General features: G+C 36.4%; 1 protein-coding gene across 2 annotated transcripts; it reads left to right on the top strand.

Annotated features, from left to right (window-relative positions):
• Positions 1–634: 634 nt before the first annotated feature.
• Positions 635–21,299, top strand: LOC139980321 (sodium- and chloride-dependent glycine transporter 1-like). 2 transcript variants are annotated; one of them, XM_071991911.1, is made up of 14 exons: positions 635–794; positions 9,540–9,759; positions 11,133–11,264; positions 11,550–11,778; positions 12,284–12,416; positions 12,920–13,054; positions 13,225–13,328; positions 13,579–13,703; positions 14,748–14,860; positions 15,653–15,784; positions 16,248–16,347; positions 17,175–17,275; positions 17,800–17,973; positions 18,490–21,299. In XM_071991911.1, the coding sequence occupies exons 1-14, from the start codon at positions 777–779 to the stop codon at positions 18,730–18,732; spliced, it is 1,959 nt and encodes a 652-aa protein (XP_071848012.1). In that variant the 5' UTR covers positions 635–776; the 3' UTR covers positions 18,733–21,299. The 2 variants fall into 2 exon arrangements, with proteins under 2 accessions (XP_071848012.1, XP_071848011.1); XM_071991910.1 differs by lacking the exon at positions 635–794 and adding an exon at positions 7,253–7,534.
• The last annotated feature ends 52 nt before the right edge of the window (positions 21,300–21,351 follow it).

Below are 21,351 nucleotides of genomic sequence, written 5' to 3'. Positions count from 1 at the left end.
TACAGGTTTGAGGGTCTATATATATATATTCCGTGATTCGTATAAGTTAGTTAACCGTTGAAGGGTTTGTTAAAATTTAAACCTTCAAGTTTACATGGAAAAGACAATCCGAGATTCACAAAGACAAATGAATTATACGATAAGCAGATATATCTTTGTTTTCAATGCTCTTCTCTTCACTAATCATGTCTATATTTCGTAGCTGAGTAGCCATTATTTCATTATCATTATTTCATTATATTATATTAGACTAATCGAAGTAAATATATCAATTCCAATCCGCTATATCAAACAGTTTAATATGAATAGTTTTGTTATGTCTGTATTGTAACCTCTCTTTAGTGTAGTTCTTTCGTACTAAATCAAGTCCGATAAAAGGAAATGAAATCATACTTATCGATATCGACGATCAGAATAATACTCGTGGATTTAAACGTTCAAAGGTGAAATCAAATTGTCTCGTCTTTGAAGCATTCCCTGTTTTCAATATTTCTCGTTAGTTACCATCCCCTGCATTTCTGTGTAAATCAACGAACGTGGTTACCATTTCTATGGATTGACAACTAAGCAACAAGAACCAACCGGAAGCTGTAGCAGCGGCCTTTTCCAGTGACGTCAAAGTGTGTATCAGCCAATGAGTGTGACATAAAAGAAGGCGCTTCGCTAAGAGAAGTACATTTGTTAGCTGCATTGAACTGACAGATAGAACGCAATCACAGGAGAGTGTACTACTTTGAGATATTTTGAGAAACTCCGTAATCATCAGCAAGGGTAACATGATGAAAGCAATTGAAGTAAGTTCTATCTTCGCTTTATGTTTAGACCAATTTATGTTGTTATTTCTCTAAATGTTAAACGGATATATTAGAATTACATAGTCCACTAATATATCATTTCATGACCGCGGGCCGTTACTATTGTGTAGGGACGTCAGGGACCACCCCGCGTCGAGGGTCCCGTTATATTTAAATCATGGTTTACGGTCTCTTTGTCATTCCTTGTGAGATAGTTCATAAATTACCAACTATATAAAAATAGCAGGGTAGCTTGTAAATAGGTATAGGCATATGTGTATATTTATAGTTTCAATAAGATGTACTTAATACAATGCCTGGTTGATTACTCATTTCGTTTGCTGATAATGTCACCTGTCCATTCTTATTTAAGTTTGCAAAATTACTATAACGGGATGTATATTTCATTGCATTATACTTCATATGATATGTATGCCATTGTTATTATTGTCATGGAATGCATATATGTCATATGTACATCTAAAAGGATGTTCCATAGTTAGTATTCTAATGAAGTAATTGTGCGGGTTATTATTATTATTATTCAATTAGATACCATTGCTATCTGTTGTTATCATTATAATGAGATATGCTGAGTAAGGTATCAATGAGTCACTTCCATGTGTCTTTACGGAACTATTTTGAAGTTGTTTTGCCTAATTGTTATAATCTTCGGTGGTGTTGTGGTGTAGTTATTGATCTCTCTGTCATTTTTAGACATATTACCGATAAGTTAGAAGTATGTTGTTTGTATTTTTGTGAAGTCTTTGGTGGTTTAGCTGATGTGGCTGCTGTGCCCACGGTAATGAACAATAACGTACCTTTTCATTAATTATAGTAATGCTCTTTTCCCCCGAAATTATATCAGCAATAACATATTTAAAGAATTTAATTAATAGCTGCAACGAAGAAAACTGTATATGTTGTCAACATGATTTTTGCAATATCTGCAATTATGACTCTTCCCGAGAATGATTCCCCCCCCCCCCCCCCTTTCCAACTTATCTACACTCGTTTCCGTGATGGGTCATAAAGCCCAGGCATGTCAGTAAAACTAGAATCAAATGTTAGTAGTGGTAACAATAATAATAAAATAAAAAAGCACAATAATTTCTCCCAAGAGAACAGTAAAACGATCCCATAAGCATGACAGTAGCTATCCCAACGTGAAAACGGGAACGGGAAAAGTCGAAGAAAAGTCTTCAGTATCTTCATATCGCCTACGATTTCACTTTCTTGGGTCTCAGAGTCATTTTCCGACTATCACGGCGACAAGCCACCCGGCAATAACTCGGAATATCTGTGGGCGCCTTCAACTCTGCTTTGCCCTTTGGCAAATACTTGATAGTAGAAAACCATATGTATGCACACATTATATTATTCTTTGACTCTTACCAAGTTTCTGCGAACCTGTATACATTTTGGTTATGCACGGTTTACCAAGCCTGTAATCGCGTCAGTCTTCCCAGAAACTATACGTGGCAGCGGTTCACCCGCAGTGTCAACCGATTATAAAGTTCACATCGGTGCATTGACAAATGTAATTAAAATAGTGATTGCGATTTAACTGAGCTTTTTCTTGATTTATACCCGTATATTTCTCTTCCCATATCTGCCTGTAATGAAAGGACTATGGCGTTATGGGATACGCTGTTATATGACCGATGCAACGGCATTTACTATATCATTTCTGTCTTGATGTTTTAAATATAATGTCGACGCTGAGACATTAATAGTTCATTTAGTTTGTCTATCTCTATGTTTCCTTTGAAAAACTAAAGACCAAGTCGAAGTGGACTTTTTTCAAGATTGTTCTAAATAATTCAGGATTTCCCCTTATTGTGCATCATTAACACTTAATATTGAATATTGATATTAACAAAAAACCTAACTTGTACGACCAGCGAGTGATGTTTTTGTACTGCTCACATGAGTAAAGCTAATCGGGAATTGTTCAAGTTTCTTCTTCACTATTTCATATATTTGACGGAGTTACTAGTAGGACCACAATGTTCAATAGTTGAAATGTTACCAAAAACATTTAGAGAGTTACTTTAATGTATAGGTTCCACTTGATTTGACCATGGGGCTGTCTCCGAGAACATCTTGCAAGGTTCATGTGACGTTTTTTCTGGTGTGAGGCTAGAAATTTAACTCGTGTTCCCGCCACTGTTGGTTTACGCAAGTCAAATTCATTCATGCATGGGTTTCTTCAGGTTTTCTAGTGTTACTATGGTAATAACGGGTATATAGTTTCTCGTTTGTCTAGTATTTCTGGACTCATCTTACAGACGCAGTTAACTATAACATGTCATTTCGCGCTAGAGTGGATTAAGGATATCTCAGCTTTTATCTGCTGCCCTCATTAACATTAACATAACACCATGTGTAAGAAACTAATTAGCACAGACAAAAGAAATCACGGAATGAGAAAAGATACCACAACAGGGGTAAAATTGTAATCTCGTGTAGCGTTCGGAATTCGACACTTCTTAACTTTTGATCATTGCATGCAACAATGTATTGATTAATACCGTATGCTAGTAAATCTTCAGTCATTATGGTCACATCAGAGTAACTCATACTTTAAAGGTCATTTGGTTTACCCAGCCTTGTAATTGGTATTGTCTGAACATATAGCCATACATAACATTTTCGTCGCAATCACGAATTTCTCTCCTTGATTGATTTCAATATGAGGAGATCGGCCACAAATAAGTCCCCCTAACCTTCCATGTTCAAGAGCTTGAAAGCATAGAACACGGTGGTGTAAAGTTTCCTTCGGGTTGGGGCTTTATAGCTACATACCCAGGGGCGTAGCGAGCGGGGGGTGTGGGGGTGTCACACCCCCCCCCCAATAATTTGGTCGCTGTCGGCAAATTTTGGGTCTGTCGGCAAAAGGAGAAAAGGTGAAGAGAGCGGAAGGGGAAGAAAGAAGGAAAGCTGAATAGAGAAAAGGAGAACGGGAGCTTCTTCCGTGCCAAATTTGACTTAAAATATGCACCAGATTGCATCTCAGGACGTTCAAAACTAAAAATTTTCCAAAGGGGAGGGGTAGACCCCGTACCCTTAGACCCCTCCCCCATTTCAGTCACCACTTCCAGATCCGTCGACAAATCAAATTTGACTTAAAATATACACCAGATTGCATCTAAGGACGTTTCAAAACTAAAAATTTTCCAAAGGGGAGGGGGACACCCCCTCCCCTTACACCCCTCCCCCATTTCAGACACCACTTCCAGATCCGTCGGCAAATCAAATTTGACTTAAAATATACACCAGATTCCATCTAAGGACGTTTCAAAACGAAAAATTTTCCAAAGGGGAGGGGAACACTTTACTGGCCTAGTATTGGAAACTTAATTGGAACGATTAATGTATGTATGTTAAAACTGACTTAGTATCTATAGCCACCCCCTGAAAAAAATATAATTGTCATAAAAACAACAACAATATAAGGCTTTTATATCAGCTTTTTAAAATAGTATTGTAAAAGGGATGACCTCACTGTGACCAGGAATTTAAACATCATCAAACTCTTGCCCTGTTAGTCACATATTTCAGGCCTGGTTTACTGGCAAACTCTACAGAATTGAAAGGCTACATTTTACAGTGAAAGAAACAATTTTAGTTTTTTTTTTGTATCAAATTTCACTTGTTCAAATGAAACCCAAGGTTTAACCTATGTTGCATGGGAATGTTTACGAGCTCCAATGTACAAATGCACTTAAAACTTATATCACCCGATAATACAACACAAAGAGTAAGTCAATATAAGAACAAATGTATAAATTGCCATTGTTTAAAATAAAGTGAAAAATAAAGGATTTATTTTGGTCTATTCTGTGCTTTTGATTTGCATGTTTGTTATCGCAGTATGAATTTCAAATCAAATGTAGCAAAAAGGGACCAATATTGGAGAATATTATAGTGCTAGAAGTTAGGGAGACAGCACTTTTTGCTAAACTGTGTTAAGCACAGGTTATTCCTAAGCTGTTTGGTAAAATTTACGACGGGTTTGCAACCAACAGGATTAAAAGGAAGATGCAACTTGTTTGTTTTTCCTTACGCCTTAGATCTATTAAATTCTTGAAAAGTTTAAGGATCAGGAAATCAAACAAAGATGTTACACTTGTTGGGAGTTTTATTACTCTGAAGTCTTGATTAGTTGCTTACTATACTAATAAAATTGATAACACTACCGAGACCATAAAAACCTCTTATCAGTTTATCTCATTTTGATTTGTTGCTTGCAAAGGAAAGAGTAAATAAGATTGACTAGTTTTGGTAAGAACAGGTTCGCAATAAGTGATCCCAATGAGAACGGTCAACACCTTACCAAGTCAGCTATTCTGATCGAAATTGGGAGCATCGCCTGTCACTGTCCTATAATTAAGTAGGGCTGGTCTATTGTGTCTTTTAGAAGGTCTCACAAGACAGAAAAACAATTGCCTTTGCACTCGATGTTGCTCGGAGAACGAAAACAAGAAAGTACGATTTAATGGAAGACATAAACCGCATGAATCAGACCTAAGTGGAAAGGAAAATGTGAACATTTTTGGTTTCGAAAACTATTTAGTCACTCTTACCGACCTTGCAAAATTGTTTGGGGGACCGCGGATTGCAAAGTCGGCAAATGACAGCATTCAGAAACGTACTCAAAGCCGACTCCAAAGGGAAATAATCAGGTCACACATCCGAAGTATATGCATGCTGAGTGCTTCAATACTGCCCTCGTTACTTTCGGGGAAACATTTCATACTGCAGTTTGATTCTTATCAGGAATTTAACTGTTTCATTTCAAGCGGTGGCGCTCTTCTGTATTAAAGAACAGAGCCTTCTCTATAAACAGCTCAGATAATTTATCAGTCAGCCGCTGTCTGAGCTTGGTCCGAGTATCCAGCACAAACTACTCAGTATAATACAGTTGACAAATTTACTAAAATAAAAACTCTTTATTGTTTTCGCCAGGTAGTAATTCATCATGATTCCGTTCCCAGTCATTTTCTGCAAAATGCGAATCTGAAATGAAAAAAAGACTTTTTATTCTTCTTCAATTACGAGTTAACGAATTAAGCCAATGAAATATAAACGACTCACTTACTGTATATAGGATCGCATTTGGGGGTATAATATTGAAACCATGATATCAAAATCAAACAAATAAAGTGGTATACAGAATCATTAGACTACACATTGAGTACAACAAACCAAGAATTTTCGGATTTCCGATTATGAATATAAATTACTTATAGTGACAATGTTCACTTCAGGCTACCAGACAAACGGCCACGGAAAGGCGGTTTGCAAATGTTCAGTTTTTGGTTGGCTGCTGATTAGCGATTAAACTGCACCACCATTCTGCCGATTAAACTACACCACCCACCATTCTGCCGATTAAACTGCACCACCATTCAACTGCACACAAAACACCGTATTCTAGTTCTTTACTGGATCTGGCGGAGCAATGTAATGTTTGTGAAATGCCATCAATGGCAACAATCGAACAGAATATTGTAAATATGCTAATAGATGGCAATTATTAAGAATGGCAATAGATGGCAATAGATGACAATTATTAAGAATGGCAATAGATGGCAATTATTAAGAATGGAGTGTATCTTAACGTGTTAAACTTAGAGCACACACAAAGGAACCCACCCCGCCTTTTATTTGAAAAGAAAAATAACCATTGAAGATAGATTCTGAGAATCCAAACAGCCTGATCCACTCATAACTCCAGTCCTTACATTAAGATCATGTTACCGTGTGATCATTCATGGCTCTGTTACGTGAGTCAGGGATCACGATCCCTCGAAAGGGAATATAATGATAACATTCCTACAGATCATCCTAATTTGGGACAAAACTAGGGAGAACACAACAATGCATATATACCTACCATTACACATATACGGTTGCCCTTGAACACATAATAAGGTATTTAATGAGCTCCTGCGATATTTGACAACGCACGAAGTTATAACGCATCATGAACTTTGACCTACTTATAATCCTTCTTGGTAATCCATAAAAATGTTATCAAACTACCGAACTAAAACTTGGCTTACAATTCCTGGGGAATTAAGCAAACATTTGAGTACATTTGTGTTAAAGGTCCCCCCCCCCTCCCCTTTTTTTTTATGTTTCTTTTTAATTTCGATATTCTTGGTAAGTTCGGCTTGATGACACCGACCGGTTTTATTGGAGTAACTATGAAGAAAGAAACGCAGACGTGACTCGTCACTCCTGAGTTGCTTCTGGGATCCCTTACTTGCTTCCTATGCTCATTGGCCACTCAGGCTGTATGGTTGAGTGCTCTGAACCACGGTCCTTTAAAGTCGATAAAACCAAACAATGCATGTTCCGACTCACTCAATTGTCTGATTCCATTGTAAATTGTGCTGCTTGGTTGTATTATTCAATACGAGTTCACTCTCTAAAAACGACGTCAAGTGAATAACGAACTGAGCGTAAGCCAATGGTGTTTAAATTGCATTGCTGCAGCATATAGTAAAATAATACGTGCACATTTTATCCAATAAGCTTAAAACTAATAAAACGCACAGCGTTTTGAAACTTTGTATTTGAAGGACTAATGTATCATTGACTCAGGCGAGACAGTTGCTCTTTTCGTATGATATAACAACACTCTCCGAAAGGAAAATAGGACAGCTTGGCGAGAGGAATAATTTAGTTCGTTTGTGAGAATGGTGTTCTTTTCAGTGACAGGATACACAGTAAGTATGGAAAACAGAAGAATGTTTGCATTATATAACCTTGCTTCAGAAATATGGATTCAATTTCGCTCATGAGACGAACTTCATAGATTTTCTTACACTGTTTCACTCGGAATGAATACTGCCTTTGTTGTTGTTGGTATATAGTGCGTAGAAAAGTCTGCGTCATTTCCAGTAAATTCAACATATGAAGCTACAGGTACTAATAGCAATTGGCTATGGGCTTAATAGAATTCTTTCTCTCGGTCGCAATTGTTTTTTTTTCAGTATGTATTCATAGGAAGTCAGCGCTCAATCGACTTTCTATACTACTTGTGGTTTATATTATAAAATTTAATGTATGTCCAATATATACAACGGCATATCGCCATTGACAGAAGTGCTTGACCAAACATATACATAATTTAAACATTACTGTACAGTTTCTAAATACAGTGCCCTAATGGACAGTCATGCTTCACTGCAAATTGTTTTTCTCCGAAAAGGACTGTGTCGGAGTTACCATACCGGGGGACAGTGGGTCAGACACAGACATCAGTGGGCCTCGGTACCGTACATTTTGGACCTCTATATAGGCTGGCCGTAATATAACCATGACAGGCACTGTGCTTTAACAAAACAGTATTTGCAGAGATCAATGAAAGAGCTGATATAGTTTTATTTGCTCTACCGTGCAATGGGGCAGTAATATAAAGAAGAAGTAAGAAAAATCGTATAGATTATGTGATTGTTATATCAGTCACTTTGCCTCCTTCCCCAACCCCTTTCCCTTTTCTTCAGTTTTCGTTTGGCGTTTTAGCTTGAGAGACTCGTAGTCTGGTCTCATCTTCCGCATCAGTTCATTGTGTATAACCGATTACATGCATTTTTAAAGGTTGACTTCAGACTGGATCTTATTAGTCTTGATATGCGATAGTTCGAAACAAATGAAATACAATCAGTGTTAGTTTCATACCTACAGTACGGTTTTCAAGATAAACAGCTTTTAAAATCTCTGGAATGCCAAACTGATGACTGCTATGCTCAGTGTAGGAATAAATGTTAATGTTAATCCATTGTTTTATATATTCTATAAATAGTCAAACATGTACTTTTAACTTGATATGAACATGGAGGTAAATCTGTTTAGGCTCCATGATATGAACATCAGAGCCCTCCTGGATGACATTGAACACCTTTTGTCCTTGACAAATATGCAATTCATTGTAAACATGTGATTTCAAGTGGTAATATCCCTATCTTTTCCCATGGAGGTTTGTGTTTCATCTCTGGAACTGACCGAATGGTCTCTGCGTTAGAGTAAGTAGTCCAGCCACTTTAGTTGATGAGCCTCAGATGTTTAAAGGGTCACTTCTTTTCCAAATTAAATGTGGTATACAACCTGAACACAGCAGATATTTTAACAGTCTACAAAATGTCAAAATTAAGTGATCCTTCCATTTACATAAAACATAGCCTGCAACAGTGCGCGACTTCTAACATTGAAATGAATAGGCTTATGGGCATGGAATTACATCCAACACGATCTTATGTACATCTCAAATCTAGATTCTTATCTACTATAAGTAATTTTACTCTTAAAATTTAAAGTAGATACTGTTTTGACTGTATGTCGTTCAGATCTCTCGATATCGAAAGCCATTCTCTTCGAAATCTGACACATTGTTTGCGGTTCAAATATAATGTAATCATACCTAGGCCTTCGACAATACCATTGAATGTTCAAACTTGACTTAACTTATTTAGCATTGGGATATTTTTGAAAATATAGTTTTGAAACACTCAGTCATCTAAATCAGAAAAAAAAAATCTTTTTACAGTGAGATATATTGGTGCGTTCTATAATGTATATGTTGAATGTGGGGTTAGTGCATTTTATGCCCATCTCCCTTCCCAGTATATGAAAAGTGAAATTCTAAGGCCGAAAGTTACTTTCTTCATTTTGACATCCGCTGTATGTTTCATCAATTGCAATTACATATTTCTCTCCTTTGACTGCATGCAGAGACCGGAAGATGACATTGAATACACGAGTAATGGCAAGATACACGGACAAGACAATGGTAAGATCGCCCAAACAGATACTGGAGCAGAGGAGGAGGATGAAGACGAAGATCGTGAAAAATGGGGCTCATGGTTCGACTTCATCCTTGCATGCATCGGATATGCTGTAGGACTCGGCAACGTCTGGCGATTCCCATATCTTTGTTATGAAAACGGTGGAGGTAAGTTCGCAATGCAGCAAGAATCTATAGAATCTGATCTGCTAATTTCGAGGCTTTTGCGACCTTACATCTACAATGAAGATTCGTCATGCAAGTTATTGTATTTATAGTTTTGTTTATGAATCAGCTATAAGCAACTGTTAGTGTTTGTGGGGAGGGGGGGGGGATGGGGAGAGGTGACATACTTCTGAAACAAAGCTTAGCCGTTGAGGGCCACTGACCATTCTCCCCCTTAGCACCGATGTCCCTGTCACCCTGTTAGGGTAATACTTCCATGGTTCGAACAGCCCGGGCTATGTAGGGCTAGGATGCAGACACAATACCTACAAGAGTATAATATAGTGAACTTGACGATGTACACGAAGGCGTCAAACCGGACTGGTGGACTTGAATAAATATATATTCGATATACTGAATAAATATTCCACTGAAAAGTAAACAAGAATGAATAGACAAAGCACGAACAACGTTGATCTGAAAACCCTTAACAATTTACTATGTTTAACCAATAGTTACAGCTAGGGTGTATTGGCTCTATTATATGTATACATCAACATTCGTTGCATATAGTGCATTTGTACTGTACAATGTGCCTGAGTTTCTAATACAAGTTAACTAAATCATGGAGAAGGGATCGTACTTATTGGAAAATTCTTTGTCGTTTGTAATTAATCTTCCAATTATTTTTTCATACAACTAATATTTTTTTGGGAATTTGATAAATCAGAGTTGATATTACTATACAATAGTAAATATAGAAAGTGGTATTATATAATGCAAACTGACATTTCAATTATCTCTCTATAAATCATATTTCCTTTATGACGGATGTTTCGAATGTTTCCTAGTTTTAATACGTAACAAATAGCAGGTATGCCCTTCTCCTACCCCCTTCCACACCGCCTTTCCCCTCCACTATTGACGAACTTATGAAATAAAACTTACAAGAGGCATATGGACAGACAACTAATGTGGATATAAGGAAGAGCAGACAGAATTGGATAAAACGAAAAACAGGACTTGCAGTCAAGTAAATATGGATTGAAAACAAAGCGAAATAAAGCAATACAGATTCAGTTAGAACTGTTCAATGACCATGCTACATTGCATGACTAGTATAGATTAGATCACATTCATTGCAACTTATAAAAAAGTACTTCTTCGTGATCTGGTGTATCGTATTTTCATCAACTCCAACCATACCTGTATGTAATGTTCATTTCTCGAGCACTCTCATCTCACAGTATATGTGATGAATAAACATGAGCTGAATTACTCCAAAGAACTGAACTTCATTGGACGACAGGTGATTTTTGTTTGGTCATAGAAACAAATAAACAATTGATTCTTTATTTGTAATTTTGTAATAACAGGAGCATTTCTGATCCCCTACATCATTATGCTGTTCTGTTGTGGACTACCTCTGTTCTTCTTGGAGCTTTCTTTCGGTCAGTTTGCCAGCCAAGGAGCGTTGTCTGTTTGGGCAATAAGTCCCTTATTCAGAGGTTTGTTAACTTTCTGAATTCCCTTATTACGTTTAGATATATATTTCAGTCTCCATATAAGTAAACATAATACACCACAATAATGGTTGCGTGATGATGCGTTATAAGTAAGGTCATCGATTTAAAATACCGAAAGATTTAAAGTCAGAATGCGATGGTAGTTCTACTAACGAAAAACACCTATATGCCTCATTAGAGATCAATTTCTACATTGTTTTTGTCATACTCCTTTATCACGCAGAATGTAAACACATTTGACACTTAAATGTCTTTTTAACATTGCAGGTGTTGGATTTGGCATGGTTATTGTTTCTACGCTAGTAGCGATTTACTACAATATTATCATTGCCTGGACAGTGTACTATGGGTTCAAGTCTTTCACGTTCCCAAACTTAGAATGGATCTCCTGTAATAATACATGGAATACTGAGTACTGTTTCGATAACTTTCTTAACACTACTCGATCACTGGGACATACAGCTAACAATACGAGAGCCACGGAAGAATTCTGGACGTAAGTATATATGTGGCTAGGTTTTCACAAAGGGTAAAGATATCAGAGGAAGGGGAGGGGGGGGGGGGGTGAGTGTCTCCCATCGAAGTCGGTGATTCATGTGCATTATATCAGTGATACGAAGAATATAATGTTTCCGACAAGAGGTATACTTAGGTCACTTGCCAGCCAAGGATCTTTGTCTGTATGGACAATAAGTCAATTATTTGTTAACTTTCTGTTCCCAACTTATAGACGGACAGGTCACATAATTCATGATAAAGTTACTTTCATACAGTAAGATAATTCATGTTGTTTGTATAGATGTATGGTACATATATGATTAACAAAAGAGGTTTGGTAACATTCCCATTTGGTCTACAAATGTTCTCCAAGTCACGCTGCTAACGTGTACTTGGAAGTGTATAGATAGGTCTACCAATAATTTTATAACGATCAGATGATATTATGATTATTATTTATTACGCATAATTCAATATTTATCTGTTTTTTAATTGAACTCTAGAAATAAGGTACACGGATTAACTGACAGTATAGGAGACATTGGTGGAATGAATTGGCATCTTGTTGGTTGTCTAGCAGCATCGTGGATCGTAGTAGGCCTCTGTATATCGAAAGGAGTCAAGTCATCGGGCAAGGTAAGTTTAATACCTATAATTCTATGTCATGCTCAAGATATGACACTCCTCATATGGGATTCTCATATATACACCCAAGCAAGCTACATTCCATCGGTTTACCTCTTGCAAGATCAACCAACTGTTGTTCATTGTGTCCGAGCGCTTTTGTATTAAATTCTGCAGCTGTACTCTCGCTTGCGGAGTTTGTAAAGAAAGAACTTGATAAAAAATATATGCATTTCCAAAATATTTACGGAGAAATTAAGAAATATGAAGCAGGAAACAAATTTGACGTTTTGATACCATGTTCAGATTGTATACGTCTTGTTATATTTATTTCTTGAGTGTTGTACTCTTTTTTCCTGGTAGAAGCAGGCTGTTGTTTTCCTTCTTCGTGGTATTGTTCTTACTGTAGTTCCTGCTGTTGTTTTTTAATTATCGTGTCTGCTGCTACTATTGTTGTCATGATTGTTGCTATTATTTTTACAAACTATTGTCATTCTTTTTATTATTTTTCACAGGTCGTTTACTTCACAGCTGTATTCCCCTTTGTTGTGCTTATAATCCTCTTCTTCCGTGGAATAACATTACCAGGTGCTTGGAATGGAATCTACTTCTACATTGTTCCAGAATTCGCAGATTTATTGCAGATTAAGGTAATCTTAAGCTTTTTCATACTCATAATAACTGAAAATTGCAGTAGAGTAGTATCATAAGAGACGTATATCAAGCATCACTTTACGATAATTTATATTACTTGTGTGACGTGATGGGTTTTCCACTTTACTTCTTCTCTGACATCGTTTTTCTATTTCATTTTCTCTAGCCTTGGAGAGATGCAGCTACCCAGATCTTCTACTCACTTGGAATATCTTTCGGAAGTCTGATTACATTTTCTAGTTACAATAGGTTCAACAACAATTGCTACCGGTAAGAAAGAAAACATTATCCAATTGCTTGCACTTTAGCCAGTGCTTAGTATCAGTGTGACATTAAAATATTAGTTTTTTTATTAAAATATTCATATATATATCAGCTAACCCTTTCTCGAAATTGCATAGCTATTCAATGCTAAGTTTATCATGCATGTTGCATAGATTGGTTAACTGCAATTAATAATTCAAAACAGATCTTTCTAAGAGTAATACATACTTACCTTTACTGTTTTTAATCTTTCCAGAGATGCTTTGCTTGTTTCGTTGGTTAATTGCGGGACAAGTGTGTTTGCTGGCTTTGTTATCTTCTCTACCCTTGGTTTTATGGCCGAAAACAGTGGACAGCTTGTCAAGGATGTCGTGGACAGCGGTAAGTTTGCTACATATTACATAATTGAAGAGGGATAAATCGGTGGAGAGATGAGATTACTGGTTCTGTTTGTTCTATCGTGTTCCTATGTGGATGAAGCTTTGTATTTACCTCTGCTATTGGGACAACAATATTAAGCATAAGTCTTATAGTCCGTCATTATAGTTCCAATAGAAATTATTAAATGAATCACCAGGCCAAATGTGACCATGTTTAAAACAGTATCTTCCACCGTATTATTATCTTCGTAAGTATACATTAAGAGGGCAACCAGTACATTTTTGAGTGACAATAATGGCATGGCCAAAACGTCTCCTTAGTGAACTTAAAATGTCCAGAAAGGATACTTATCGTACTTGAATATAAATCTCAAAACCACAAAAGAATTTGTAAATATAAAGAGAAGAAGCCATTCACAGGTGTTTCTGAACCTAAAAGATATTTGCAGGAGCGAACAATGCTATGACTTTAAAGGTTATTTTCTCATCAACTTTTTTTAAGTTTGGTTGAAGCTATATAGCTTATGTAAGATACTTACTGATTCCTAGCTATTATTAGGCCTACTATTATTATTATTATTTGTATTATTATTATTAACATTATTATTATTTGTATTATTATTATTATTATTATTTATTCATTAAGTTATTCCAAATACTCGACTGCGATCCTAAAGCGATAGTTCTCTGTGTAAATTTGGTCCTGTTCATTGGAATTCTCTCCCTCTATTAGAAATTCGACTTCTGTCGTTAGCTTTCTAACCAGGCTTTTTCTTAATATGTTAATAGTGTAATTGGAACTGTTTTGTAAAGCGGTATAGATCGTTGCTCTTCCATAGTTGTATTTAGCGCTACATATATAAATTTATACTATTAGTGTTAGTATTATATTTTAAACCTCCGTATTAAGTAACCGCTCTAACTATTTCACATAAGGTACAAATCAAGAAGGCTATAGTTATAAGTTATCTACTGCCTTATTTGAATAGGATTTCTTACACATTGAAGTAGAATTACCTCGAAAACCGTTTTTTTCTCCTTACAGGTCCTGGGCTAGCTTTCATTGCCTACCCTGAGGCGCTAGCAAGAATGCCTGGCGCTCAATTTTGGTCATTCTTGTTTTTCTTCATGCTGTTCACTCTGGGTCTGGATAGCGAGGTAAGGATGGGGCTATAGCACATCATATTTCCCGCTAGTATACGGATGGCCTATATCACATCATACATATATCATGCTATAGTAGTATTACTGTGTGATACTGTCCGATAATCTTGACCCATTTACTACTGTCTTGTGTGTATGGGTAAGCCAGATTGTAATCTGAACACAAAGACGAAATGCAAATATCTAATTCACTCCTCCCTTACCTGTCTACTCGCATATCATGCACTTTGACATCCACCCTAACCTGCCAAAATTGACAAATAGCTAGAGAAAGTTTGGTAGAGAACGGAAAAGAAACACCAACGAAAGAGATTGTACCAGAGCAAGTGACAAAAAGTACAATCTTATCGACAAATGTGCAGGTTTCAATAATGCTTTGCAATAAATATTTTGTGCTGGAATATTACTTTTGCGACCTACTGCTATACACAATACGTTGTTGGATTGGACGGTTAAGGTGCATTCACGGTGTGAATAATTGCAGGCTTTTAAGGCGACATATAAGTAATACTACGAGTGTTACAGACATGCAGGTACCGAACATTCATGTTGTCGTCGTGGCAACGGAAAGAGGTCAATTTTACGCTCATTAACAACCAAACAAAGTAAACCTGTCACAATGTGCTCGCTATATAGGCTATGACAAATGTACTCAACTTGAGAGGGAAAACGTACCAACTTATTGATTGTGTCCTCATTTTAAATGTATTTTGTTTAGTCTTGAAGCTCCAAATCGCTCTGACGAATCTCATATTCCATTTTGATTATATTTTCTTTCGTTTACAGTTTGCTATGACAGAAACACTCATCACTGCTGTAGTTGATGAATTACCGCCACATTTGAAGAAATGGAAACCACTTGTAACTATCAGCACGTGTGTATTGGGATTCTTTGCAGGTCTTATAATGGTTACCAAGGTAACGGCGAACTTACTGAATTAATAATGACCACTTCCTGTCTAACTTTGTAAGGTTATTAATTTTAAGGTGATCCAGAGTATGCCTTCATAGAATAGAAATCTTAATACAGTCTTGTCTTTTAGAATCATTAGTGATTATTGGCTCTTCGATATCAGCGGGGGAGGATTCTTGTCATCAGTACTCACAGTTATAACTGGCAAATCGATAAAAAAAAAATATTGCATTCCTTAGGGAATACATTTACCGCACCCTACCCCCCCCCCCCCCCACACACACACCAATTAGCTTACGTTTTAGTGCGTGATAAACCTAAACTCATAACATATCATGTAAACAATTTGTGAGCAATCTTATATAACATAGAATTGTGGTATGTTCCCTTGGATAAGAAAGATACATATCTGCCGCTAGTAGCATACGTCACCAAACGTTCGTCAATTCTTCTCTCTTTTCTTTCCAGAGTGGTCTATATATTTTCACTCTAATGGATTGGTATTCAGCCGGATTTTCTCTGATGGCAATAGCTGGCACGTACTCCCTTGTGATTTCATACATATATGGTAAGCCACACAACTAAACCCTATACTGACATGGTCTCTAGAAAACTCTAGAAATGTTTACCGCTCTATCGCTAGTACAAAATACTGCGCCCTCGGACATAATCCTTGAATAATAACTCACAGTGACTCATTACAACATAAATGTTGTAATTAAAGTAGATGGAGACATTCCCCGACCTCAAAAACACCACGTTATACTCTCAACTTTACACTTTATAGGAGTTGAGTATCAACTTGGGTAAATCACAAATCCATTGAACTGAACTAAAGTGGGCTAGACCAATAAAGCAGCTTACATGTAAATAACAGTATAAGGCGCTAATTCAATTGGTTTGAAGGAGGCATCAACAATTAAAAAGGAGAAACACCGACAATTTAAGGTGGGGCACATTACACGTGTCCTACAACTGCTAAAGGTTTTGTACTTATTATTGATGGATGCTCAGGATGGGTGGACACAGTATTCTACATGGGGGGGGGGGGTGCTATTCACATGTGCCCGACTTGGCTGCGGTCTTGGCCCTCTGGTCATATAGTTACCAAATATATTTTGTGGCACCAAGACACTGTAAAGTTGAGCCTTGGTGTTCAACGAATGCTCTTTAACACGTTCAAAAATATTTGTCATCACAACACGTTAGCTGTTAGGATGTTAACCTAATAAAGACAACCACTATGTTTAAGTATGGAATCAGATTTCTGACAAAATTGTGCAACGGACAATTTACAAGAGAAAGAGAGTCTCGTCTTCTACATTCGATGTATCGGAAACAATAAGAATGATTTTTGTTATTAAGTATAAGTAATGATTTATATTTATAATACAGGTATGGACCGCTTCCTAGGGGACATTAAATCTATGATTGGGTTTGAGCCTGGTTGGTACTGGAGAATCTCCTGGGGATTCGTTTCACCTTTCTTTATGGGGGTAAGTTTAATGATCATATCCAACATATTTCTTTTCTTCTCATTTTGTGGAATTTTTCTTCAGCTAAATTACCAAGTTTTAAAGATATTATGATAAGAATTACACTGTTTGAATGAGTGAGGGTGACGAAACCAAAGCAGTTTGTTTGCATGATCCTCTCTTAATCGAACATGTTTTAGGTTCTAATGTAAGGGCTCAACTAACTTATCAGATTTATCGATCAGTTAAATAAATCGACATGTTCTGTTCGATCGTATTTCTACCACTGTTGCAGGTAAAACACAGTCTTCGTGACTAAATGTAACTGTGACCATGTAACTGTTAATTATGCAGTTCGATAGACGATGTACGACTATATTATGCCTTTAACCTGACAGCTAGTCCGCCATTTATGTATACTGTTATGTACGATTACATTATGCCTTTAACCTGACAGCTAGTCCATTTATGTATACTGTTCGATAGACGATGTACGACTATATTATGCCTTTAACCTGACAGCTGTTCTTTCTTTTTTGACACAGATCATCATCATATGTAGTTTCATCTTCTACACTCCAGCCTACTACGGTGACTACGTGTTTCCTCCTGGCGCTGAAGCGTGTGGATGGATTATGACCCTAGCTTCCTTTCTGGTTATCCCTGGATACATGGTTTACGCAATGGCCTTCAAAGCAAAACAAAAAACATTTCTAGAGGTAGGTTTTCGAACTCCTTAATTATTCATAGATGTATTATCAAGATACATTTCCCTTCACAACAAAAATGTTGTCTTAGAATATATTATAACACTTTAGCTTTGTAACTATACATCTCACTCGTGAAGCAACAAACCAGACAGATTGACCACTGGTGAGATTACTTACATCTTCTTCTGATGTTAATTACGAACATGCATATTCATGTTTACTAACATCTTTACCTTATACCTGTTATTGCACCGCCAATCTGTCTGTCTCCAATACCCTGTCTCCAATACCGACTGTCTCCAATACCCTGCTTACATCACCTTTTGTTTGCTCATCGCCACTTCTTCCTATATGTTAATTACCGACATGCATATTCATGATTACTAACATCTTTACCTTATACCTGTTATTGCACCGCCAATGGTCTGACTGTCTCCAATACCTAGCTGCTACATCAATTTGTTTGCTCATCGCCACTTCTTCCTATGTTAATTACTTACATGCATATTCATTCCTCCTATGCAGCGATTGAAGTTTTTGGTGAAGCCATCTAAAGAATGGGGACCCCTGCTGAATAAGAACCGTCGAGCAGCTGGTTACCCGGAGCATCACCTTGTAGAGGAAGCTAAAACCAATGGGCAAGTTAATCACAAAGAGAAAGTCAACTACACTGCCTACAGCCAAGATGTTCAAGTCAGTATGCCTAACATCAATGTAGACGATCCTCCACCATACCCTACTCTGCAAAATGACAAGTCATACATTTGAGCATGCGTATACTGTATATGTATTCACAACCTCCACTTCATTCAAGTTTTGTATTAGTTAAGTAAACAGATAGCCACATTTATATGTCCTCATGCACAAATCACACGCTGAAGTGACAGTTAATTATACATTTTCAGATCCGAAATTTATACCGAAGTTAACATTTCATCTTCAGAGATGTTTACGCAAGCAAGGTGTTGCATTAACACATGTTCTAGCTACAATAACAGCTACAATAACAGTAGCTACAATAACAATATTGATCTGGAGTAGCTACAATAACAGATGTCCTGTCTTTATCATAACATGTTTATTTCAAAACTTTGGTAAATAACCTCTATGTTTTCAGTTATCATTTGACTGATTTTAGCATGTGAGTGTGTTTAAGGGCAAAGGGTTACTTCATCGGTGGTGAATTTATTGAGTGAGAACGTGCGTTGAGTGAGAACGTTAAAAACAACACAGATGTGTGTGTGACCAAATTTTAGGTATATTACCAATGACCAGGTTTCTTAATTTTTCAAACCTGCCTATGGTATCATCTCTTTCTTCATTTAACTGCAATTCTTTTATACTCCTAACGTTATAATCATGTCTTCATTACTTCTATTATTTGCTTCGAATCAAGTTTCGTGCTCAGTATTTTGTGTTATATAACTCAAGTGATACTTTTCACAGTTCAGTTGTTGTGGTAATCCGGGTGTACCAAGAATGGACATCACTTGGATAATATGGGTATCATTTGTCTATTCAAATTAAAAAATAACTTTACAGTGATAACCATAACATTACTTACAGAACTTAGCAGTAGGCCTACATTTATTGTTTATAGGAAAGAGGTTAACATGACCAAAGTAAGTTTAATTTATCACATAAACATGGAAGTATGTTATTGTCTGAACAAAAGACTTCCCAATTTCTAATATTGATTCGCATCATATATATTTTTGGATATCTCCTAGATGCTGCAGTCCTTCAAGAACAACCGTTAAAAGTTTTAGTATATATTCTTGTACATTATACAGTTTCAAGGTGTTTTCCTTCTTTATTAGATGTATTAGATTAATATACTAACAATAGCCATCAACATTCCCTTCCAAATGTTTCAAACGTACAAACAATGTTGAGTCGTGTCTTTCAAACGAGTCTTTCAGGCAGTACATGTGGATTAACTTCAATCCCCTTCATTCTGTCTCCGGTACATTCAAGTATTACCGACTACATTAATGTTCCACAAAGTCATTTATAGCCTTACATTATTAATGTATAAGACATTTCTACGTGATTGTATTATCAAAATAAGTGATAAAGAGGATCGGGTGGTTGGATGCTGCGTGTGAGTTTTCTGGTGTCGCGAGGCATGGCCAAACAGGAATAGCGACGAGTCGACCGAAGTAATGACAGGAACGTAATACAGGATCGTAAAAATGTATAATGATTGTAAGCCGAAATATGATAATATGTTTGTTTATTGTTCCCATTGGTTGTATTGCTATGTATGGAGATTTTAATTGCAGTTTTCCGACTGCACGGATTGCAGTGTATTTGGAATTGACTGTTCTGTGAAAACGAAATTGTCCGCATATGAAATGATGTCCTTTGTCACGAACTATGAGATTCTCTCAGATTATAACGGGTGTTTATATTTTATTAAGTGACAGAAGAATTATGTTAAGATATCAATAAATTACTGCGCAAATCCCATGCTTACTTTCAAATGAGAGCTTTCAATGTCGTTTGAGTGAATAGTATAACAGGGAACTATGGGGAATACTACCTTTAAGCTATGTAAATAGGACCAATTTATACAAATCTATTTTAAAATAACTCAAGGCAATCGTTTTTATGGTATTCATATTTTTAATAATGTAGATTTTATGACCGGTGGTCGCAAGAATGTTGAAACATTGCAAATATACCCTTTTAGATCTAAAGCTGTACAATGCGTGGGATTTTAAACAACTATTATAGTAATAGCAGACTTGGTAGTACTACAGAAACAATAACATAGTATAAGGTACTCCACCAATATCAGTATTGGTGTATCCAGTATTAACTGCTATGGGTGGCATAAGAAAATACAACTATCAAAATAAAGCAATGCATAAATGTTCTGGACACAAATTGTATGTACTGAATTAATGTCATCTAAAGTCATCTAAATGGCCGTAGCTGTGTAGACGTCATAGTAAATTGAAGGGTGCATGCATGTATGAATACTACTATAAGACCAGCTGGTCAGAGTGTTGAAAATATACAACGCCGATCACATGCACGGCAGTTTTAAGCATAGAGTGTGTATTATATTTTACTTTTTTACTTACATTAAATTTGACTGCGAAATTAATCAATTCTTCTCGGTGCTTGGTCAAGGGTCGCTTCTCACATAAACTCAATTCATGTAAACAGGCTATTGTATATTTATTTCTTAAGAAAATAAATGTAACCTTCCATTAATCAATCTTATATATTTGCATAAGATTATTATTATTTTTTTGTGTGTGTTTGTCTGTATCAGACCTCAAACTTCTTTTTAGTTGGCCAAATAAATATCTGTCCTTCTCATATTCTACAATATTGTTATTCTTTTAGTTATTGTTTTTACAACTTAGATCAAAG

This window comes from Apostichopus japonicus, chromosome 14, assembly GCF_037975245.1.
Source record: "Apostichopus japonicus isolate 1M-3 chromosome 14, ASM3797524v1, whole genome shotgun sequence".
Taxonomy (NCBI): Eukaryota; Metazoa; Echinodermata; class Holothuroidea; order Aspidochirotida; family Stichopodidae; genus Apostichopus; species Apostichopus japonicus.
The sequence above is the reverse complement of the archived record's forward strand: the minus strand, read 5'-3'. Positions and strand labels throughout refer to the sequence as shown.